The sequence below is a fragment of the Hyalella azteca genome, unplaced genomic scaffold, assembly GCF_000764305.2.
Source record: "Hyalella azteca isolate HAZT.00-mixed unplaced genomic scaffold, Hazt_2.0.2 contig6673, whole genome shotgun sequence".
NCBI lineage: Eukaryota > Metazoa > Arthropoda > Malacostraca > Amphipoda > Hyalellidae > Hyalella > Hyalella azteca.
In genome coordinates, this window is record NW_025936827.1 from 65422 (window position 1) to 87144 (window position 21723).

General features: G+C 39.1%; 1 protein-coding gene and 1 long non-coding RNA gene across 2 annotated transcripts; one reads left to right on the plus strand and one right to left on the minus strand.

Annotated features, from left to right (window-relative positions):
* Positions 1–2421: 2421 nt before the first annotated feature.
* On the plus strand, positions 2422–21718 carry LOC108666813 (LMBR1 domain-containing protein 2 homolog; the record flags this gene model as incomplete). The annotated part of the gene is made up of 14 exons (XM_047880957.1): positions 2422–2651; positions 3077–3173; positions 3302–3483; positions 4187–4341; positions 14788–14997; positions 15314–15957; positions 16381–16548; positions 17012–17222; positions 17614–17790; positions 18222–18399; positions 18688–18869; positions 19331–19460; positions 21024–21133; positions 21680–21718. Coding segments are annotated over exons 1-14 (2709 nt in total), but the record flags the coding sequence as incomplete, so codon positions are not given.
* Positions 10265–12304, minus strand: LOC125178048. Its single transcript, XR_007156766.1, has 3 exons — positions 12210–12304; positions 11410–11491; positions 10265–10872 (listed from the first exon to the last, which is right to left on the minus strand). It is a non-coding gene; the product is annotated as an uncharacterized LOC125178048 (long non-coding RNA).
* Positions 21719–21723: the final 5 nt, after the last annotated feature.

Genomic DNA, 21723 nt, shown 5'->3' on the forward strand with positions numbered 1-21723 from the left:
GCTGTTGAAAAACTGCATAGCATTAAAGGAAGTGAATGGCTGCTTGTCTGTACCTGATTACTGCAGATGAGAAACATTTGTATGCTAATATTGTGTGTTTTATAGCAATATGTGCTCTAAGCCTGCTTTGATGAACCTCTATAAAATCAAGCTTTGAAGTGACAAGTAAGTTCAAATTCTATGCTGCTATTATCTTGCAAATTTTCATCTGGAAGCACCCACTGCACAGGTCCATTGATGCACTAGCCACAATGTATGCAATTAATCTTCAATTTTCACAACTATAGAAATCCCTATCACAATTCTTTCTGACTATCACAGGCTCATTTCTGAAGTTAATCCTGAATACAGCAATACCTTGATTAATGCGGTTAATAAATCCCCGAGTTTTACCGTGTTAAGCAAAACCGCGCTAATCAAACTTAAGAATATATGGGAATAATTATAATGAATCCTCAAAAATAGCAAAGTTACAGAATAATTTTTTTTCCACTAAAATTCATCATATTTTTTTTCTAAATAATAAGGGAAATAAATAAAAGAAATGCGAATGAATCCTCCAAAGCAAATCCTCCATTTCGATCATTATACGAGTCCTATTTCTAGTGCATTGCACGCTCGATGACGTAGAAGCAATTTTGCCTTTCTCTTGATACTCGGACGATTTTTTCAAAATTGTGCATATTGTTGACTCGGGAAACCCTAGGTCTTCACCGATCTTTGTTTTCGTTTCACCATTATCAAAAAGCTTAATTATTTCAAGCTTAGTCTCCAAAGTGATATTTTTACGTTTAAGTGTTCCCTTTTTGTCCATAATTACGACGGTAATTTATCAAGGAAAATTATGTAGTTTGATAAAAATGAGCAGTAGATATGGCAGCGATCTTGACCAGTTGAAGGCTAATGAGTAACTAGAGCACCGGCATGGCGCACTTACCGGCAAACATTGCCGAACTCGACCATTCGAGTTATGAATGAGACAAGGCGCGGTTAAACCGACTCAGTAGTCAGCACGAGTGCCTACGGAACAGGACCTTATTTAAAGAATTATTGGCTGAAATTCATAAAGTAACAACATTTGGCAAATTTTTCCAAAAGTTGTAACATAAGTAACAACATAAGATCTAATAAGCAAAAAGTAACATGTTGCGTTGTGTTACGTTGTGTGTGTTGCGTTAATGATGCATTGTGAAAAAAAAAGTTGCGCTAATCAAAACTGGCACCGCGTAGATTAAGGGTAGGTTGCAAATTTTTTTTCCGCGTTAATCAAAACCGCGGTATTCAAAACCGTGCTAATCAAGGGATTGCTGTACACCCACTGAAATTTTTATGGGAGAATTATGAAATGAACTTGACATTAATATCTTGTTAGGAGAGATCTCTCCATCTAGAGAAGATAGCAAGATTCTCCTCAGCTATTTCTGACAGCTGTGATGATGGAAACGAATTATTTACATACAATATTCTTTTAACTTATTATCATGCATTGTTTTCTTGAAAGGGTATGCTGGATACCTTGCTACCTTGTTTGGCATTTTATTTAAAAACTTCAAAGCTATCTGCAATTTGTGTGGAAGTGTTCTTGTGGGTGTTATGAAAAGGGCTTAGCATGCTGTTACTAAGAATATATCTATACATACAATTGAAAATAGATTATTTGTTCCATTTTCCCAAGCTATTGCAAGTTTTTTTACACAAATTAATTTCCTTCTTATCATTTATTATAGATGATTCATCACAGTGTTGTATGAACTGTGGTTTATATTTGTGAATTTGCCTGAATAACATTCATAATTTTAGTATTAAAATATTTATTTCAGTTTGAAGTTAACTTATGTGTGTACCAATTTCATTGCCCATAGAAAGAAAATTTTTGGTAAAATCAGGCCAAAAATGTATAAAAATGGACAAGAACAAGCTCAATGAAATAAGACAGTATATACAGTGGGGGGAAATAAATATTCGTACACTTGAAAAATTGTATTTTAATGTATGTAAGTACACAAACTTAACAGGAAAAGTGATTTGAATTATGTATAGAGACGCATAAGTATTCAAAAATACTATCAAAAGAAATTAAATCTCAATGCAACAAAAAACAATGCAACATGTTCACTTTTCGGGTGAAAAAAGTATTCGTACAAAACAATAAATCCGCATTATTTTAATTTAATACTTGGTTGAATACCTTTTATTCAGCTCAACAGATACCCTGTCTCTTATACACATCTAGATGTGTATAAGAGACAGCTTCCCAATGATGATCATGTCACTCCATCAGATCATGGGCCATATGGACGTCATTGGGATCATTGCTGATGGCTTCAACGTGTACTTCCTTATGATGATCATGTCACTCCATCAGATCATGGGCCATATGGACGTCATTGGGATCATTGCTGATGGCTTCAACGTGTACTTCCCAATGATAATCATGTCCCTCCATCAGATCATGGGCCACATGGACGTCATTGGGATCATCGCTGATGGCTTCAACGTGTACTTCCCAATGATGATCGTAGCGCTGTGCCTCGCCACCTACTACAGCCTGGGGTCGCGGCTTCTGTCTGCCCTCGGCTTCCAGCAGTTCATTGGATCCGACAGCCTCACCACTGACCTGGTCGACGAGGGACGTACCCTCATCAACAGAGGTGAGGGGAAAGAAGGTGTCCTGTATTTTATTACAAATCATTAAAGATTGAAAGCAACTACAGCAATATTCTCAATGTGAACATTTGCTTCGAAATGAAGTCCAAAGATTTTAGGATGGGCGATTTCCCATTAACCGGAGTGACAGGAAATTCCATTAAAGGTGAGGATAAATCTAGCGATGTGACCATGCGTCCCCATTGACAGGAAGGCTTAATTGGTAAATATTTCTTCTATGAATCAATATTTCTCTTTGCCTTCTAATGGCGACTTCGCCTCCGCTACCACCTACCAGAGATATTACTTATGAGAGTTTCGCCTGTTACTGTGATAAGACTGATTATTGTTACCAACGTCTCAGGATTTTATGATTTATTGATTGACTATAATTTTACTGGCCGTTCCAAGCTTTTGTGGTTCGTTCCAGAATGTCGACGACGTCAAAGACAGCAAGAATCTGTAGCCCGACGGCGAGAATTTACGCAGCGCTTTGGCGTAGGAGAGAACACAAGTAGTCTGTACAGGTGAGATAACAGCAGCTTGCAGTGCACCCGCAGCTTATCCTGACTTAATTATCTTAATATAAATTGAAATATGTTTAATCTATCTAATTAATGTATTCAATTCGTTATGTGAGGTCGTTGTTCACAAGGTCTGCCCGCCAGCGAGCCGAGGAGCTCCTGAACCGCCCCTCCCGACAGACAGGCGCACACGAGGCCGCACAGATGGAGCTGCTCACCTCGACGACAAATGCCCTCAACTCCTCAGACTCGCCCTCTCATCTCCCCCATGGGGCTTCGTCGCGTGACTCCCCCTCTCGCCTCCCTCCCAACCGTGAGCCCCGCTTCCCCTACTCGAATGCTACCCACTACAGCCGCGCCTCAGCTGATCCAAGGGCTACATTTAATCCAAGATTGTCGCCTAAATGCCGCACAGTTGCCGAACAGATCATTGAACAAAGAATGGCCCCAGTCAATACAAATTTATGACCAAAAAAAGAATTGATCCAATTGAGTGGCTAGAGGCTTAAGAGACCGACCACGACTTTGTTTACTAAAAGATGGTCTTAGTTGCTCGTTTTTGTTTTTGGAATTGAATTCCTTCCTGTGTTGACGAGGCTACATTAGTTTCAACCTTCTGCTGATTGCTAGAAGGGAAACATTAAATTAAAACTGGACTAAAACTGAAATGAACTCCATGACTGTAGTTTTTCCAGTGTTCAGTACAGAGGCGTTCACGAAAGTGGCGTTTGAAGTACGAAAGTTCGATAATATTATTACGTTTCAGCAACTTTTGACTCCTAAAGTCTGAAAACGCAAGAGTGACCAAACTTTTGAACATCTTGGGTTCTGTATTGTGAGATATTTGCTTTACGGTAGACTTGATTTGCTATATATATCATGAGGTATCTTACATGCCGGCTGCTGCAGCTGCAATATATTATGAGGTATCTTGAATGCCGGCCGTTGCAATATATCATTATCATTAGATATTTCAATGTTTGCGGGCTGCATTTAAAAAGATGTATCTATTACAGACGACTATGGCCACTACAGCTCACCTGGGTTGGCCCACTACACCAGCAGCGGCCAGTGGGGTTCAGCAGACGTGTCGCCTGACGGGTACGGGGAGAGCCAGTTCAACAGGCCGCGACCTACCAACAAGGCGGACAAGGGGCTCTTCGACGACATCTAACTCTTACATCATTAATTCCACTACGTGGTGCAATATATTTTCAGACCTTAAACAGGGTGAAAAGCAGACAAGATACCTTGAACTTTAGTCATTCTTTCAGAACAGTCGAAAACGGTCATGCCCCGTTTAAGGTTTTCTGCATTAATGCCATATTGATTCTTTTCTTAGAAATTGGGGATGAAATCTGAGGATGCCTCTATGTTGAAGATTGCATTTGAAATCGCTGCAGGTTATTGTTGTGTTACACCAATTTTATTTATTACCTATTTGTTTTTTTGTTTCATGTTCGTTTTAGATATTTATTTCGTTATGTTAGTAATTGTTCCAAACTTATTATCGTCAAGTTTACGTGAATTGCCTCTTAATGGTTTGAATTTAGAAGGGTTTGTTGTGCATCGTTATCAGCTGTTGTGATATCAGCTCCTATGACACAAACAGCTGCTATAATCGCAACAGCTGCCAACGTAGTTGGCCAACGTAGTTGTTTACATATTCTCCTCGCTGCGGTTCCCTAATCTTCGTTAAGAGGTAGTTTTGGCTTGTGTGGGATGCCCACATTCCAGGCATTGTTGCACAACATTTATTTGTGTGGTTGAAGAAAAAGAATGGATGACTTGTGGCTTTCATAAATATCAACTTTCAAGGTTCACAGTGATGATTTATCAATATTACTGCCATGTGCAATTATTTCATATAAATCAAATTTAATAAAGTCATATTCGCAGACTTTAGAGTTGAGTAGGTTCGGTTTCACTGGTAACACTCAGGCAACTATGGGATGCAAATCGTATAAATTGCTCGCCTTTGTCTGGCATCGCTTATAATGTAATAACTCGTAGTTCGGGCCACGTTTTATAGTCTAGTACTTTAATGCTTGCAGTACCAACATTCCCCTTTGTATTTTAGCCGTAGGAAATGCACGATAATTCGCTCTAGTCTGATATTTATTCATGCAGATGAAACACTCGACGTGAAAGCAAGTAGTAGATAAGTTCACGGTGGGTGACATTCGAATCTTGAAATGAGTAAATTTTTGTTTGCTTTACAAGTGTGAAGTGCTTCTTCTATGGAGAAATTTCTCTCGGTTATCGTGTGTCGAAAGCTTTTCCTAACAATATAACATGAACAAAGATAAATCAGCCTGAGAGAAGACAACGCTGATAAGGCTAAGAAGTAAATGACGTAAGGTCTTTAATATCAATGGTAATTTTAATAATGTGCACTTTCACTGTACCACGTAGAAGTCAAGAAATAATTTTGCGATTGATACAACGATCGTTTCAGTAAGCAAATATGTTTGTTATTGCCGTGTTCGTTGTGTTTTTTATGTTTTAATGTAATATTGTGTGAGGACAAGCCCGCAATTGATTACCTAGTTCATGAAATATTTTTCCACGTCGCACTCTCGATCCTCTTTTGTGGGGATTATTAATACTTTTAAATATCTAGAGGAACTTTAACTTAGGTGCACCATACACCAAGACTTTAACCTTGTGCTACTATTTCCTTTCTTCTAGTTAACTTTTGGATGCTTAAACTCAAATGTTGTTGCAGTGCTTAAGGGGCTTGGTAGTTGAGTCTGCATCACTAGCATATCATTCCACTCCATGTATTGCGTGCTGTGTTCTATAGCTGTGTTTTTACAGTTATTTTTATTGAGCAGTGCTACTAAAGCTAGTTGCTAGAACTGTGCTCCTAGAGTAGTGCTGGACTGCCCTACAACTATTGACCCGCCCGCATTACACATACATTTTTTTTGTTCGCATTACACATACATTTTTTTATAGAAATGTATTTTATAGAAAAATACACATAAATTTTTTTATAATGACTAATCGCCCATATCTCTGATAGATGCTTAAATCAAGAGCTTCGGATAATTAGCGTCTATAGCTCTGGTCCGCATGCTACAGTTTAGTACGACATGTCCAGGCTGTCACTGCGATGCCAGTAGCATGTTCTTTTGAATAATTTGGTAATTGAATCATTTAAATCACATAAAAATCTGTTTACTTCACTCATTATAACTCAGTGTTTAAATGGGCCGCCGATTTCGAGTAACTCATGCCAGCAAAGAGCTGCGGTACAAATCCTCTTATCTGCTGCCTGTTTCACCTGCTGGAGTAGAAGCATAATATGAAGCTAATATCATATTCTAATAAGTTGCTTTTCATTAAAGTTTATTTTATTGGAATTATGTGCATTATTTTTTATTTCATTTTCTCTAATGACTGTGTCACCAATTAATATTTTTACGGCGTTTCCTTGCACATTATCTTGTCAGGAATTGATATGAGCTTCAAATGTCGTCTCAACGTCTGCGCATGGCTTCTCAATGCCTGCATATAAGAATCTATTAGCCTGTTATGCTGCTTAATCGATGGCTGAATGGTGAAGGCTAGGATTCAGGTACTCGTGTTGGCCCTGTGGTTAAGATAAGACAGGTTGGATGGGTGAATTGTGGATTCTAAACTCCACTAGCTGTGAAAATTTTGGCAATTTTTACTATCGGCAAAAAGGCCAGAAATGGTCACTTTTTAATGTTGTTACCACTACAATATATCATATTATTAGACGAATATGTAAGCCCAGCTTTAGCCTTAAGCGTGGTATCTCACTCGTATCTAATGAAGTTATCTTGTACTGAAACTAATATGTGTCTTATGCTGATGTATCGCCTCCACCCTCAGCTACGACGTAGTGAATCCTGCACTCTCAATATTTGCTACAACTCTGTTGGTGTGCGCTGATGCATTGTTCATAATTAGCTAGTTGATGTACTATACCCATCATGTACCTGGTGGTCTCATTAGGTACTCGTTCACTATATCCATCATGTATGTAATCCTTTACTTAACAGCGTTGAGCACTCGTGTATCTGTTCCTGTGCTCCTTTAACGGGTTGTGTTTTATTTTACATGTGAAGCGGTAATTATTGTATGTACATAATAGTTATACTGCAGACTTGAATCTCTACTATTAACAGTACGATGCTGCCTTGCGCACGTTCTACTGCGTTTTTGTGGGCATTCTTCAATTGGGAGTCGTATTCAGGTTCTTGTGGAAGAGATGTTGCGCACGCCCGATGTGGTCAAGTTGAAATATTTCGTGACTTTATTATTTAGAATGATAAATACTAGAATTTTGCCATTGCTTTAATATTTATTTCTTCGTTTTGAATCCCGAGGTTGTTGTTAGGTTGGATTTCGTTGACCGTAAAGTCTTTGTGCAAAGATGATATTCATTCCTCAAGAAGGTGTGACAATAATTGCTTGCCGCAGAATGTTTATTGTGTTATGTTAAAATGTGTCGTATGTTAGCTCATTCGCATTCCATGGCAGACGCAAGTCATTATTTATAAAATGTTTGTGTAAGTCTCCTTGAAAATTTATTGTGAAAATTAGTCGTAGACGGCCCTCTCATTGGTCGAGTAGTTCAGTGCTGCAATATGGGAACAGCAGGTTGCGGGTTTGAACCCATTCTGCAGTGCTAGTCGTCGAGGCGGTGCTTACAGCGTATTCGTTCTTTTACTCCTAAGCCTCCCGCCCCTTGTTTGGGGTTAATGATATGAACATTTTTTCGATCATTGAAATTTTTAACTTTGCTAAATATGTTTATTTTCTACCTCCGGTGTGAAAGCACTATTAAATAATTCTACTACTACTACTTAAGTGTTCTACTGATTGTATGGTATCCAATTCTGTGTAGCATGGCTATATGTTCAAAAATATACCAGCGCTAGATTATCTTTGCATAGCGCGACATCGACGAAAATGTAAATATTATTCGAAATCGTAGTTTTCGCTTCATGAAGTTTGCAGATACCCTTATTTGAGCATGCATTTCAAAGGACACTATACATTCTTCGCGGTCGCGTCTTCTATCTGGTTTACTTCATCTTGGCTACTGTCAATGACGTGCGAGTCGCCAGTGTATTGCTCGCCTATTGGACAAACTGAGAAATACTGATGACGTGATTACTTTTGTTGGGTTTTAGGTGTGGAAAAAATGGCATGGCTACCCTTATGTGTTTATAAGGCTTTAGAGTCGAGGTAATGATTTGTAACGTTTCTTAATTGAGGAGTCTGGTGGAACTAAATTTACAATAGCGACTTGTGTGTAATTGACTGACCGAGGTGATAAATTGTGATGATTGGATACTCTCTATGGCATCAACGACGCCCTTGAGCTTTCATCAGCTCTGCAGTTTTGTGATGACCATCACGTGAACTCGTTACATTTAAAGAGGTAAAGCTTGTTTGCTTTCTGCCATGTTATTTAAACCTTTAGTAAATGGCGGGCTAGAACGGCTTCAGCCGTCGATGCTGGTCAATACTTAAATGCTTTAAGCGTTTTAATCAAATTCCAACTAGTGGAATAGCACTTTAGTATTACGTGTGTAGTTGAATACTGGCAATGACTTAGAACCTAGTGTTTTTAACCTAGAGATCGTAATTATCTTCAGACATGTCAGGCCTCACGGCAAATGTGTGTGTTGATGGCCAGCTTATCTAGAATTTGGATATTTAATATGTTTAAGATACGTTTTTTACTATGGAAGAAGAAATTATTGGTCAAGTGCAAATGTTCGTGTTTTGCGGGAAACTGTTCTTACTTTTTTACAACACTTCTCTTTAACTTCACTTCTTGTTTGTTTGTTTGTCTGTCTGTCTGCTACAAATCTTGTAATCGAAATTTAACACACTTCTACTTATCCTATCGATCTGAAATTTTGCACACTTGTGTAAAGTTGGAGACAATACATGAATCAAATGTCAAAAAAATGATTTTAAAAAGTAAAAAATTTTTTTTTTCAATATTAAAAAAATTGAAAAAATAATTTTGTCAGCTACAAATCTTATAACTGATATTTGACACACTTTTACCTGTCTAATTGATCTGAAATTTTGCACACTTGTGCGAAGTCAGAAGCAATATATGAATCAATTAATAGAATAAATAATTTTGAAAAAAATTTATATATTAAAAAATTATATATTAAAAAATTAAAAAAATAATTTTTTTAATATTCGAAAATTAAATTAGAAATTCATTGTACATCTGTAAGATTGGAGACACTGGATTCTTTTGAAGTGTTGTCTTTAAAAAGTAATTTTTAAACGTATATTATTCAGGATGAAGATTCTTTCGAGTAAAGCTCACTTCTTCATTCTCTGTATGCGAGACACCATCTATCGCTATACATGCTGGGATGAGTCATTTATTTCCTAACGCTATTGCTTGATTCAGAAATCATACTCGCATATTAAGTCCATATTACTGCTTGCTTTTTAGAAGCTAAATGCACTTAAGGATAAGGGGCAACTTGCGTCCCTTACTGGTTAAGTTAAATGCAAAATTCATGCATCATTCCAATTGACGTGATTCACATCGTAAAAACCTCCTCAGAGCAGCTGATAATACTTATGTTCTCTAGGTCATGTGCGGGAAATAATTCATATATCAGTAGTGTAGCACGAGAAGAAATCTTCTTGACCTATTTTCTTATTAACTTTTTCGTCAATTAGTAATAATTCGAGTTAAAACTTCACAGGAGTACGCTTAAGGTTAAATGTCAAAAGAACATCTACCGTAGAACGTGAATATTGGAATTAAACGTCAAGTCAATGGTCATGAATCAAAGGTTAAATTTTGCTAAAGGCGTTGGGTGTGGGTGCGAGAACAAAATTTGATGGATGCGAGGGTTGACGATTTGTCAACATGCCTAGGTTAGATAGCTAAATTGGGGGAGAAAGGAGTTTAAGTGGCGTTTATCATCTCCGCTGTAGCACTTACTGTACATTGGCTAGCATTGCCCCGTTTGTTTATTGCACTAAACTCAGTTAAGCACGTCTCTTGCAGCTCAGAAGGAACATAGCCTTATTGCTCTTTACTTAATATACAGGAATAAAAAAATACATGAATGTCCAGTGCATTTAATTTTTCTTTCCTTGATGCTGAAATCCACTGCCAACTCTTTGGAAATGTTTGAAATGAATGAATGGAGTAATCAAGTAACCAAGTTATCCTTCTCCTTGCTGTACATATATGTACATTAATGCTACCAATTTAATACAGGAAAGCAATTTTTTATCGAGGGTTGGCAAGTCGCCACTAACTTGCAGTACAGAAAGTCTCTTTAGAGACATCGAACGGTATCGCAATTTTATAATAATGCAAAAATTAAAAAGTAAACGTAATGGTTTGTGTACGTGCAGCAAAGGTGATTACTTAAATTCAAGTAAAGAATATTTGTACAAGGTCACTATTGCAATCTTATTGAGGTGTCAACTCCAATTATTAAATACGATCTGCCCATTATCATCCTCTAGGTCTTGGACTGTATTTACACAGGCTGACTATACATATCGCCTAAAAAAACAGACTGCCATCAAACAGTCATGAATCTAGTTCAAGGATTTGTTAGGTCACAACACTGCGTGGTGCGGCGAGTTCGTTGAAGGTTGGAGTCGGGCAGGTCTCTGTAGGGACGCTCTTCAAACAACAGCTCGGGTCTCACCACCACTCCTGGCAAAGCAATGGTAGTCAGCTATGCCACTGCAATGAACATGCCGCCCTACAGTAAAACCGATAAAAAGCTGTTGGAAATACTTTTATTTATATTTTGTAATGCAATAAATGAAGAAATTGTTCAAATTAGATTAAAATATTTAATTTAAATTAAACATTAAAGTAAAATCATATAAATTAAGGTTGTTGGATTGCTGTGTGGCGACTAGAGTGAGTAGGCCACTCGTAAGAACTTTATGGTAAGTGTTGGCATTGTTCATAGGGCAATAACATCTTTGCCCTCTGAAGTTGCAAATTTGTTTGCAATAACTGCAACATGATGAAATAATTATTTCTACGCCACTCAAGTGAAAACAAAACACATTGAAACCGTAATTTTCTTTTTCTTAACACTAACGAGTTATTCAGAATGATAACAGCTGGCAGCCTGGCACAAAACACGGGAAATTTTTTAAGATTAAGTTGATCAACCTGGGTAAGAATATATGAGAGAGCTCAACAGGAGTATCAATCAAATGTCACATATAAACTCACTGTATTTATCATCTTGCTTTTGCTCACACTGGACTATATTTTCCTTGAGATACAGCGCTGCTTCATCACCTGTCTGCAGCAGCTGCACAGAACAGATGGGATATTTTAGATTTTCTAAATATTTCAGTTTGGATGCTGACTCGATATTATTGGAGGCATTTTATAAGATTCAATGGAAGATATGAACAATGACTGCACCAGCATGTGATTAACGTAATTCCTTTTTGACAATTGACACTTGAGTACATTAAATCATCAGTATCATATAAGTGACATTATTTAGCAAACTCTATATATACATTCCTTGCTGCATGGAGATGTACTGACCGCTGCAATGGCTTCTGTGTCAGTAACATGCTTGTGTTTCACAAACTCTTGATTAATTGACAACCTCATGGCTGAGGAGGAAAAATTTTTTAATAATTAAGTCTTAGATATCAACTTTTTAAAATCTAAATCTAACTTTCAGAAAAGAAAATTCAATGAAAGAATATAATATGTATGACAAATAGTATTGACAAATGTAGCTTCATCTATTCTAAACAAAAGTAATGATTGTGTCATGAGTGAAAATTTCAGGATTTGCACTTTCTGCAAAGATTTTCATATGTAATCCCAATCTATTGTTGCCTCAAAATACCATGTTGAGGTATTTAGACTACTTTTACAATGAATAACCAACAAGGTGGCAACTTTTTTTAGACACTATCTTGCATATAAAGCTCGAGTAAAATTCACCCAATAAATGTTTCACAAACTCTATTTCATGTACCTATTATCATTGCAGCTAAGCTACCTACCCTGCAGGGCAACCTCATCTCCCTGGAACACAGATTGGCAGGTGCGGTGAAGGTTTTTGAAGCATTTTAGAACCTGCAAGAAGAAAAAAAATTGAAGAATGTACATTGTACAACAACAAATTTTTTATCAGTTAAACAATGATATATGTACATAAATATAATGATGCCAAAGTCAATTTAATCATAAAAAATTGTTTATGAAGTATACTAATGTTTTTTTTAAGCCTAAAATGTGAACAAGTATTTTAAAATATAATGAGAAAATTAGAAGGTTAAGAAGCAAAAATTCATTTCATCTTAACCCTTTCACGGGCAAGTTACCATATATGGTCACTTGAAATTGCCTCACAAAAAGACCCACTGCAGCTTCCTGTTAGTGTTTGAAGCTTCTTTATCATGCCTCAGTCAATCACTAGTTATCTGATCATAATTCCATCTATAGCTGCACCACCTGCACCTACCATGCCCAAAAATAAAAATATGAACATTTAAATGAAAGTTTTGACTTGGAGGATGAAATTTACGCTCTTTCCGCATTTTTTAAAATGCCAAAGTATCAATATATAAACATGATTATTTAATGTAACTTGATTGAATAGAATTTTTATGTTATTAATTTTTCCATTTGCATAAACTAAATTTTAATTATAAAGAAAATATTTATGGTAGTGACCACCTTTAATAAACTCTTGTAGTGTGATTTAAAGTTTTTAAACCCTCAACATGCATAATTGTTAAAAATACAGACAAATAAATGTTTTGTATAATGCTTTTTACTTTCTTGATCTGATATCTAAAATATAAATTTATGGACATTTCAATGCTTGCACGCAAAAATGTTAATACATGACCAAATCCTGGAGCTTCACCCTCAGTCCCTTACTCAGTTACATGCCTGGGCCAGGACTCCAGGCTGTAAAGTAGGGCCCTTTCAGCTCGAGATATCGGCGTCTTTTCAAGCTCTCCATCAGCCACCTCGACCTTAAATCGGCGTCCATGGCCGATCATAAACTATGGCTTGGGCAGCCATGACCGATCATAAACTATAGATGGCTCAATCACTGAATCAGCCCCGCCACAACGCGCATCTTCAGCTTGTTTGATTGCTTGTATCTGTCACCTGATCACAATGTGCAAACGTCTGGCGCGCCCAATGCTACTGCTGAAGAAACTTTTCAATCTATTGTGGTCTAACTCGATCTATTGTGTTCTAACGTAATCTATTGTGTTCTAACGTGATCTATTGTGTTCTACTACAATCTATAGCGTTCTAACGCGATCTATTGCGTTCTACCGCGATCTATTGCGTTCTACCGCGATCTATTGCGTTCTACCGCGATCTATTGCGTTCTACCGCGATCTATAGCGTTCTACCGCGATCTATAGCGTTCTAACGCGATCTATTGAGTTCTAACGCGATCTATTGCGTTCTAACGCGATCTATAGCGTTCTAACGCGATCTATTGTGTTCTAACGCAATGTGTTGCGTTCTAACGCGATCTATAGCGTTCAAACGCGATCTATTGAGTTCTAACGCAATTTATTTTGTTCTAAACTCTATACATAATTTAAATCACTTTTCCTGTTAAGTTTGTGTACTTACATACATTAAAATACAATTTTTCAAGTGTACGAATATTTATTTCCCCCACTGTACATATTTAAAGGTTATGGTCAGCACTGTTACTTTTGTAGAAAACTGCTATGAAATTGAGCATGATTTCACAGAATTATATTTAATACGTACTAGCTTTTTTCTCGTGAGTGCCCTTTGTCATGACTAGTTGTTGTGCAACAAATTTTTGATGTATGGACATGAGATGTACAACTTCAGCACTCACTTGATGACTTAGAGAGGATTGTCAATCATTCTTTGAATTTCAATTAATATTTTGAAAATATTCTTCCATGCATTTCCTTATGTTTTTAGATCCTTTTATTGCACTGAATGGTTATTGTATTTAGTTTCTGAAAAAACATGCACTGTGATACTTTGATTTACAGCGCCTCTACTTGCAAACTTGCCAAGGTACAAACCAGAGCTTTGAGATTTTTTTCACCTCCATGTATGAACATGTCTCTGTTTGCTAACCAAATTTCAGAGTTTACAAAGCAATTTGATGCTATACTTATTTATTTGTGTTAGTACGGTACACATTAAATATTAATATTGTTTCCACATACTAAATTTCCTCACATGAACCCAGTCAAAGAATGAATTCAGTCAGCATGTTCAGGTACCTATCACTGTAGGTATATAAATGTTCTTCATTGGCTTCATTGGCAAAATATTTTTGAAAGAATACTAATATATTTTTTCCTATAGATAATCTCTTGTGTAAAATATTGTTATAACTTCTTTCTATTTCTTATTTTTTTAAGGTACCACTAGCAAGTTTTGTATATAAATTATGTATTTATGATGAATTTCTTTTGCAGGTTTCCCTACAAGCAAGTCATGAAGTGATGCCAGGCTAAAATACCCATATCCTAGTCACCAACACTTAGGGTCCCTGTGATATATTTGGATGATCTATTTACTCCAGCTAATATGAAAATTCAATGGAAGTAATACAAAACAAGTGTTGACACAAGTCTCTGCAGTCAAGACAAGATGGGGATGGGACCTCTCACTTTTGAGATTGTCCTGACATTTTTTATAGCAGCATCTGTGCTGTACCGCTATGGCAACTGGTACCGGCACCACATCCTTGTGACTGTGGCTGTGCTTATTGCATGGTACTTCTCCATGCTTATAGTCTTTGTACTCCCCATTGATGTGTCAAATGTAAGTTTGAGTTCTGTCTTTAAAATTCATGCTTTGACTGTTGTGTCACTTGGAATTTTATCATCGAGCTTAATTAAGGAATTTGTATTGCAATTTTAACTGATTTAGTTTTAAGGAAGTTGTCCATCTCCCACGATGTTTACAGTTTCAGAAGATTATTGGTCAACGTTTCTGGTGAATAATTCTTCATTAATAAGTTCAGCTACCAATAAAAATGCTGATTGTGATTATTTTATGCTAAATGCAAGTAGGTATATTATTTTCATATTATATCTGATTCTTTTCTTCAAGCTTATGATTATCATCTCGTGTGCAGACAATATACGAGACGTGTGTTGAGGATGTGAAGGTGTCCCAATCCTCCCCTACGCTCACCAAGCAAGCAGAGGTCACAGTGCCTAGCGTGTTGTCTAAAAGCATAAGATCCCCACTGAGTTCTGCTTTAGATGCTCATTGGACCAACTCTAAATGGCACTCTGTGCAACGCAGATCTTTGCCTCTCAGTGACCAAGTTGGTAATCTTCCCACAAGGCTACCTCTTCTAGTCCCTAATAAACCATCAATGAATTCCTTGCAAGTGAAGGCAAGTGATGTGAAGCCTTCTAAGCTGCCACCTCCTGGTTATGATGACCAAAAGGTGTTATCAGATGCTTTGCGTCAGATGCTCAGTGGCATAAATTCTTCTGGTGCTCACAATGCTGCTAGTACCCCAAACAATCCTGTGGATGCTACAAAACCTGCAATAATTATCCATAAAGCTCTGAACACAACTGAGGCAGCTTTGGAATTGAATGTCAATGGATCCGCAAACATCACGAATGATTCAGCAGATAACTCTACGACACTGGATTACCATGAGGCTCCAGTTTTCCGCTGTAAAGAGCCATGGAGTCGAGTCAAGCCTGGTGTCTTCCCAGCTTTCTGGCGTGTCATCTATTGGACATCCCAAGTGCTTACATGGCAAGTTTTTATGCCACTGATAGGGCATCTACTAATGTGCATGTACTGAAAATGGCAGTTATGGGGGTTCTCATTTATGTCTTCTGTGTATCCATGACCATGATGTACAACTAAGAACTCTCTGATGCCAAGAATAGTTTGCAAAGAAATATCTCAACTGATTTTTAATTGCAAAAAAATTGTAAACCTGATGTTGCACTGATCTCTACACTGACCCTTATATTTGAAGTCATTCCAACTACTTTAATCCTTTACTTTGCATACTGAATTTTATTCATCAAACAATTTTTTAATTAAATACTTCTATGCTATAAGCTGTATATATACTACAAAGGATATCTGACCCATATACTTGAACCTGCATGCTTCAAGGGATATACAGAATGTACTGATATATTCAATAATTTACTCTGTACACTCCAGGCTGGTGTTACCGCTGATGCAGTCCTACACAAAGGCAGGGGAGTTTACCGTATGGGGGAAGCTGCGTTCAGCTCTCATTGACAATGCTATATATTACGGCTCCTACCTGCTCATCGTTGGCGTCTTGCTGCTGTACATCGCCCTCCGACCTGATGTTTATTTAGACGGGTCAGTCCAGTCAATTTCTCTTAGTGATGTGGTCAAGTTGATGATACTTCTGTCTCCAACTTATCGAGGCATTTTTCATGTTGTGAAGACATCTGCAGTGGTAATATGCTTAATAAGCACGTGTCTTACAAGTCTGAGATGATGGCCACGACTACCAGTATTAATTTTATGGATGTAGTTCTGCCGGCTGCTGCTGCTGCTGCTATGGTGCATTCCTTTGATTATTAATTACATCACACCTCAGCAGTGTTTTATTACAGCTGTGTTGCATTACAGTCCTATTGTGCTATATCTGCACTGTATTGCAGCAGTTTACTATTATTCCTGCATGAACGTATCAGGTCGCTGCTGCACGCCATGGCAGCAAGCGTGCCGAACAGAGGAGGACTGTTCTGGCTGGTGCTGCTGTTGTTGTAGTATATTAAATCTGTGTCATATTGTTATTGTTTGATTCTCTTATCAGGTCGCAGCTTCGCGCCATAGCAGCAAGCGCGTCCAACACATGGGGACTGTTCTGGCTGGTGCTGCTGCTGGGGTACGGGCTGGTGGAGGTGCCACGGTGGCTCTGGAATTCCGCCTGCCCTCAGTTCATGCTCAACCAGGGATACTTCAGGAGTGCCAAGTTGTCCCATGAGCGAGCTGAGGCCTGGGACCATCTAAACGACCTGCTGCAGGTGCGTGTCGGTCCTGGGACCACCTCAACGACCTGCTGCAGGTGCGTGTTGGGGCCTGGGACCATCTCAACGACCTGCTGCAGGTGCATGCCGATCTTGGGAGGTTGATGAAGAAAGGCAACTGTTGCATTTTTTTCTATTTTAAATTTCAATCAGTCTCTGTACTGTATTCCCTTCTCTAAACCTCGATAATCCAGCTTTCAACTTGACAATTCAATGTTTTAAGATCTTTAAAAATTATAAAATACAGCTTTCAGCCTCACAGTTGCGTTGAACTTGAAGTATCTTTAGCCAATACCTGTAAAAGATTGCCTAATAAACCTAATTTTTTCTTTAGCCTTACAGTCGTCTTTATTACGTGCTCCCTCTGATCTCCCTGCCCCCTCCTCAGTCGCTCCAGAGCTTGGGGGCCTGCATAGGGGGCAACCACCCTCTCCGCCCCCATCTGGACACCGTCGAGTCTCGCGTACCCGCCGAGCTGCTGGACCGCATGCGGCGCACTGCCCCCCATGACGCCCCCCACGCCGACGTGCCCTCTGAGAAGGCCTTGGTGCGCCTGCACAAGCAGGTGTGTAGCGTGTGCTCTGCTTGTTGGGGGTGTTGAGTGTGAGGCCGTTGTGTCGTGCGCGTGTAGGTGATGACTGCTGCAAATATATTTGAGGCGTGAATTAGGCTAGAGAACAGCGATTGAGTTTGATAACACCAAAAGAGTCTCCAGAAACTGTCAATGGTGAGCCTCCGTCTCAGATGTGGTCACTGCGTGTACGTAGGAGCAATGAGTGCCCCATTCGCCGTGCTTTTAAGAGCATCGTTGGAGTGAAACCTTGCAGGCTTCCTCAAGATGGCACTGAAAACAGCAAGATGGAGTTAGTTCGATGGCTTGGTCAGTTCATGGAGGAGGCTGAAGTACGTTATAAGGGATTACTTGGTTTACGACGTGCTTGTTCGAAGTAGGTTTATTCTGACCCACCTGAGTTGTTCTGACCCACTTTGTTTCAGTTGCTGAAGGCGCTGCAGCACCACAACCGCGTGGAGACGCAGTGGGCGCTGATGGTGGAGCGGGTGATCTTCCTGGAGGACGCGCAGCGCAACTCCTGCTCCCACGACACCCACTTCAAGCACAGCACACCCAGGGACCGCGCCCAGTGGGTCAACTTCGTCTACACACCCACTCTGGGTGAGCACACAACAGCCGTCTTGTGTACACATCACGGCCAGCTTATTTTTAGCATATCACGGACAACTTATGTACAAAAGAGTCTGTGGCCACCGGCCATTAATGGCCATCAAGACTGGCTGTGGCCAGTGTTTTGACCTTCCGTGCATCATTTATATACCACATCATTTACCGTCATTTCACACATCACTTATACCGAATTTTTTGCCCTTTCTCACATCATTTATATAGGTACCTCGTAATCCACCACTTCATTTACCGTCATCTCACACATCACTTGTACCGCAGAGTGGATGTGGGTGTGCCGTGTGCGGGGCTGGCTGCTGCGTGGTCTTGCTGTGGTCGCGGCTGTGGTCAGCGCCGCGGTCGTGTGGTCCGAGCTCACCTTCTTCAACCAGCATCCTACTCTGTCCATCTTCGCCATCATCGTCAACCTGGCCAAGTCTAACTATGACTACATCACTATTGAAGTGAGTCCTGCATCACCATTCATCACTACCATACTGTAAAACGCTACATTAGAGCGCTATTAAATATGAAGGTATTTCTCATTTAAGGGCTTTTAGGTAGGAATAGCATTGACGACGGTTAATGTGTCCGCAGACAAAGGTTTGAAATATTATGATGACATTTGCGTGACAATTTTGAGTATCAACTTTCAATCTTATTTCAATTCTAGTTTACTTACTTCTTATTTAGTGATGCAAGCGATTGTGCTGTGAACAAACCCTCCTGGCAAATGCCCTTGAAACAACGTTGATTTTGTTGAAGTTACGTCAAATCAAGGAAAATTCAGCATCTGATACCTGGCTGGAACAACCATTATTATCTGGGAACTTGCTTCTTATCACAAAACCTCTCGTAAGCTGCCGCTGCTTCAATACAAGATTGTTCAAATGACTTGTAACTAACTGATGGTTGCACTGTACAGGTCATCTCCACACTGACGATGGCGTACATCGCTCTGTGTGCGTACTCTACGCTTTTTGCTGTACGTGTACTCAACTTGTACTATCTGGCGCCGCACCACCAGACCGACCAGTACAGCCTCATCTTCTCAGGCAAGATGTACAATATAATGTGTGTTGGTCAGAATTGGTTATATCGGTCAGAATTTGTTTTATTGGTCACAGCTCGTGAGTTTGAAGCTTGGCGTCGCAATATATTGGGTTGTTGGGGCGCCTGCACCCGAAAATTTACATTTGGTGAGAGAAAAAGAAAGGAAGGGAAGGATCAGAGGAAATGGAGGAAAGGATTGGATCAAAAATCAAGTTATGGTTCTGAAATCGATGAACATAAATTTAATTCAGAATCAAAAAATAGAGAGTGAATTTATATCACTTGTTTGCTTAAATCGCAAACTAAGAATTTAAAAGCAAAGAAAAGTCCACAAAAATTCATATCTTTATAGAAAACGTTCTTCGTTATAGAACGTTAGATTCTACGTTACGTTATAGAAACCTTAGATTCTACGAACTGACGATGGAGCTGGTCTCTGAAACGTTTTCTATAAAAGTAATGAATTTTTGTGGACTTTTCTTTGCTTTTAAATTCTTAGTTAGTTAGTCAAGAGTAATAGTTTTTTTTCGATATATTGAATTAGGATTAAAATGGGACCTCTATATTCTGTGTAAAATATGGGTTTGGACATGATTTATCTTCTTTATTTAGCGTATACACTAGCTTTGACATTATCAACATGATTCGGTATGACTGGATTCTAAATTTGCAGAAATTGTTCATCTTGGCAACCCTAGGCTAACCTGATTGATCCATTACATAATAAGTAGCTACCTAGTTCATATGTTTCTTTACGATGGAGAGCCTGCGTCATCCTGCCTGCACGCTGTTATCCTTTGCAAAGTGTACCCCTCAGGGGAGACTACTGACGGGTGTCTATTCTCGTGAGAAATTCTATGGGATTTCGCGCTCATTGTTCCGGAGCGCCCCACCGCTGAGCTCTCGGTGTCTGTCTGTTGGTCTAAGTTGTATGGGTAAGTTATTGTGTAGGTAGGATTCCTTACATTTTCCTTCTCTGTCTCTCTCGTGCGGGCGGCCTACGTCCCGTGTAAGCGACCTCTTGTTCCGATTGTTTTCGTTCCTGTTGCTTTTCACCTGTCCCTCCTTGTCTATTCGTCTCTTTTGAGATGCTAATACTGCTTACTCGAACCAGCTTCAGCGGCCTGGACAATTGAGACCTTCCGCTTCCTTTGGGTGATGAACAATTTTTGATTTGAGAATCTTTCAATAACTGAGACCTTCCACCTCTTTGGTGATGTTTATCTTGACTTTCGGTGCGAGAGAGCTAAATAGCTGAAGCGCTGGTAAACATATGGCCACTAAACTAACTAACATGGAAAGTGTAAAGAATTATGAACAGGTATGAAGTTACGTACGTTAACTGGTATGATGCCTATATTAACAGGTATGATGCCTATATTAACAGGTATGATGTTATACTAATAGGTATGATATGCTAACTGGTATGATGTTATGCTAACAGGTATGATTTTATGCTAACAGGCATGATGTGTTATATTAACAGGTATGATGTCATACTAACAGGTATGATGATATGCTAAGAGGTATGAGGTTTTGCTAACCGGAATGATGTTTTCTAACAGGTATGATGCTGTGTCGCCTCACGCCTCCCATGTGCCTCAACTTCCTCAGCCTCATCCACATGGACTCGCATGTCATCAGTGTGCACACGCAGGAGACCCACTACACGCAGGTGAGCTACACGCATTTGTGGTGTTACATGCAGATGAGTTTGGGGGATTACATTCATTAAATATTCAGGTGTTACATGTTTTGCATGCGTATAGCTGCATTGCAATAATATTTTGATCCTAGCTATCAAGGATGATTTTTATTATGTTGGCTGGCTGCAATATTGAATCAGCCCCAGCTGTGGTCAGCTCCAGATTGGCGCTGCATGTTGGGGGTTTGGACCCCGGCAAGCTAAAAGCTTTCCGCTTAGTTGCTTGTGGAATTGAAGTCGTACTGAAAAAACTTGCTGAAGTGCACGTAGTGGCTTGAGTATACATTGTGTCCTATGTACGCGTAGCAGCAGACTTCTTTTATGATTGGCGGGTATAGCTAGAAACGCCGCCATTGTTATGTTGATGGAGTTACAAACTCATAAATATTCATGATATTAAGGGTCTTGGTGTCCTGAACAGATCATATGATGAGCATGTCCCTCCATCAGATCATTGGGATCATCGCTGATGGTTTCAACGTGTTCTTCCCAATGATTATCATGTCACTCCATCAGATCATGGGCCATATGGACGTCATTGGGATCATTGCTGATGGTTT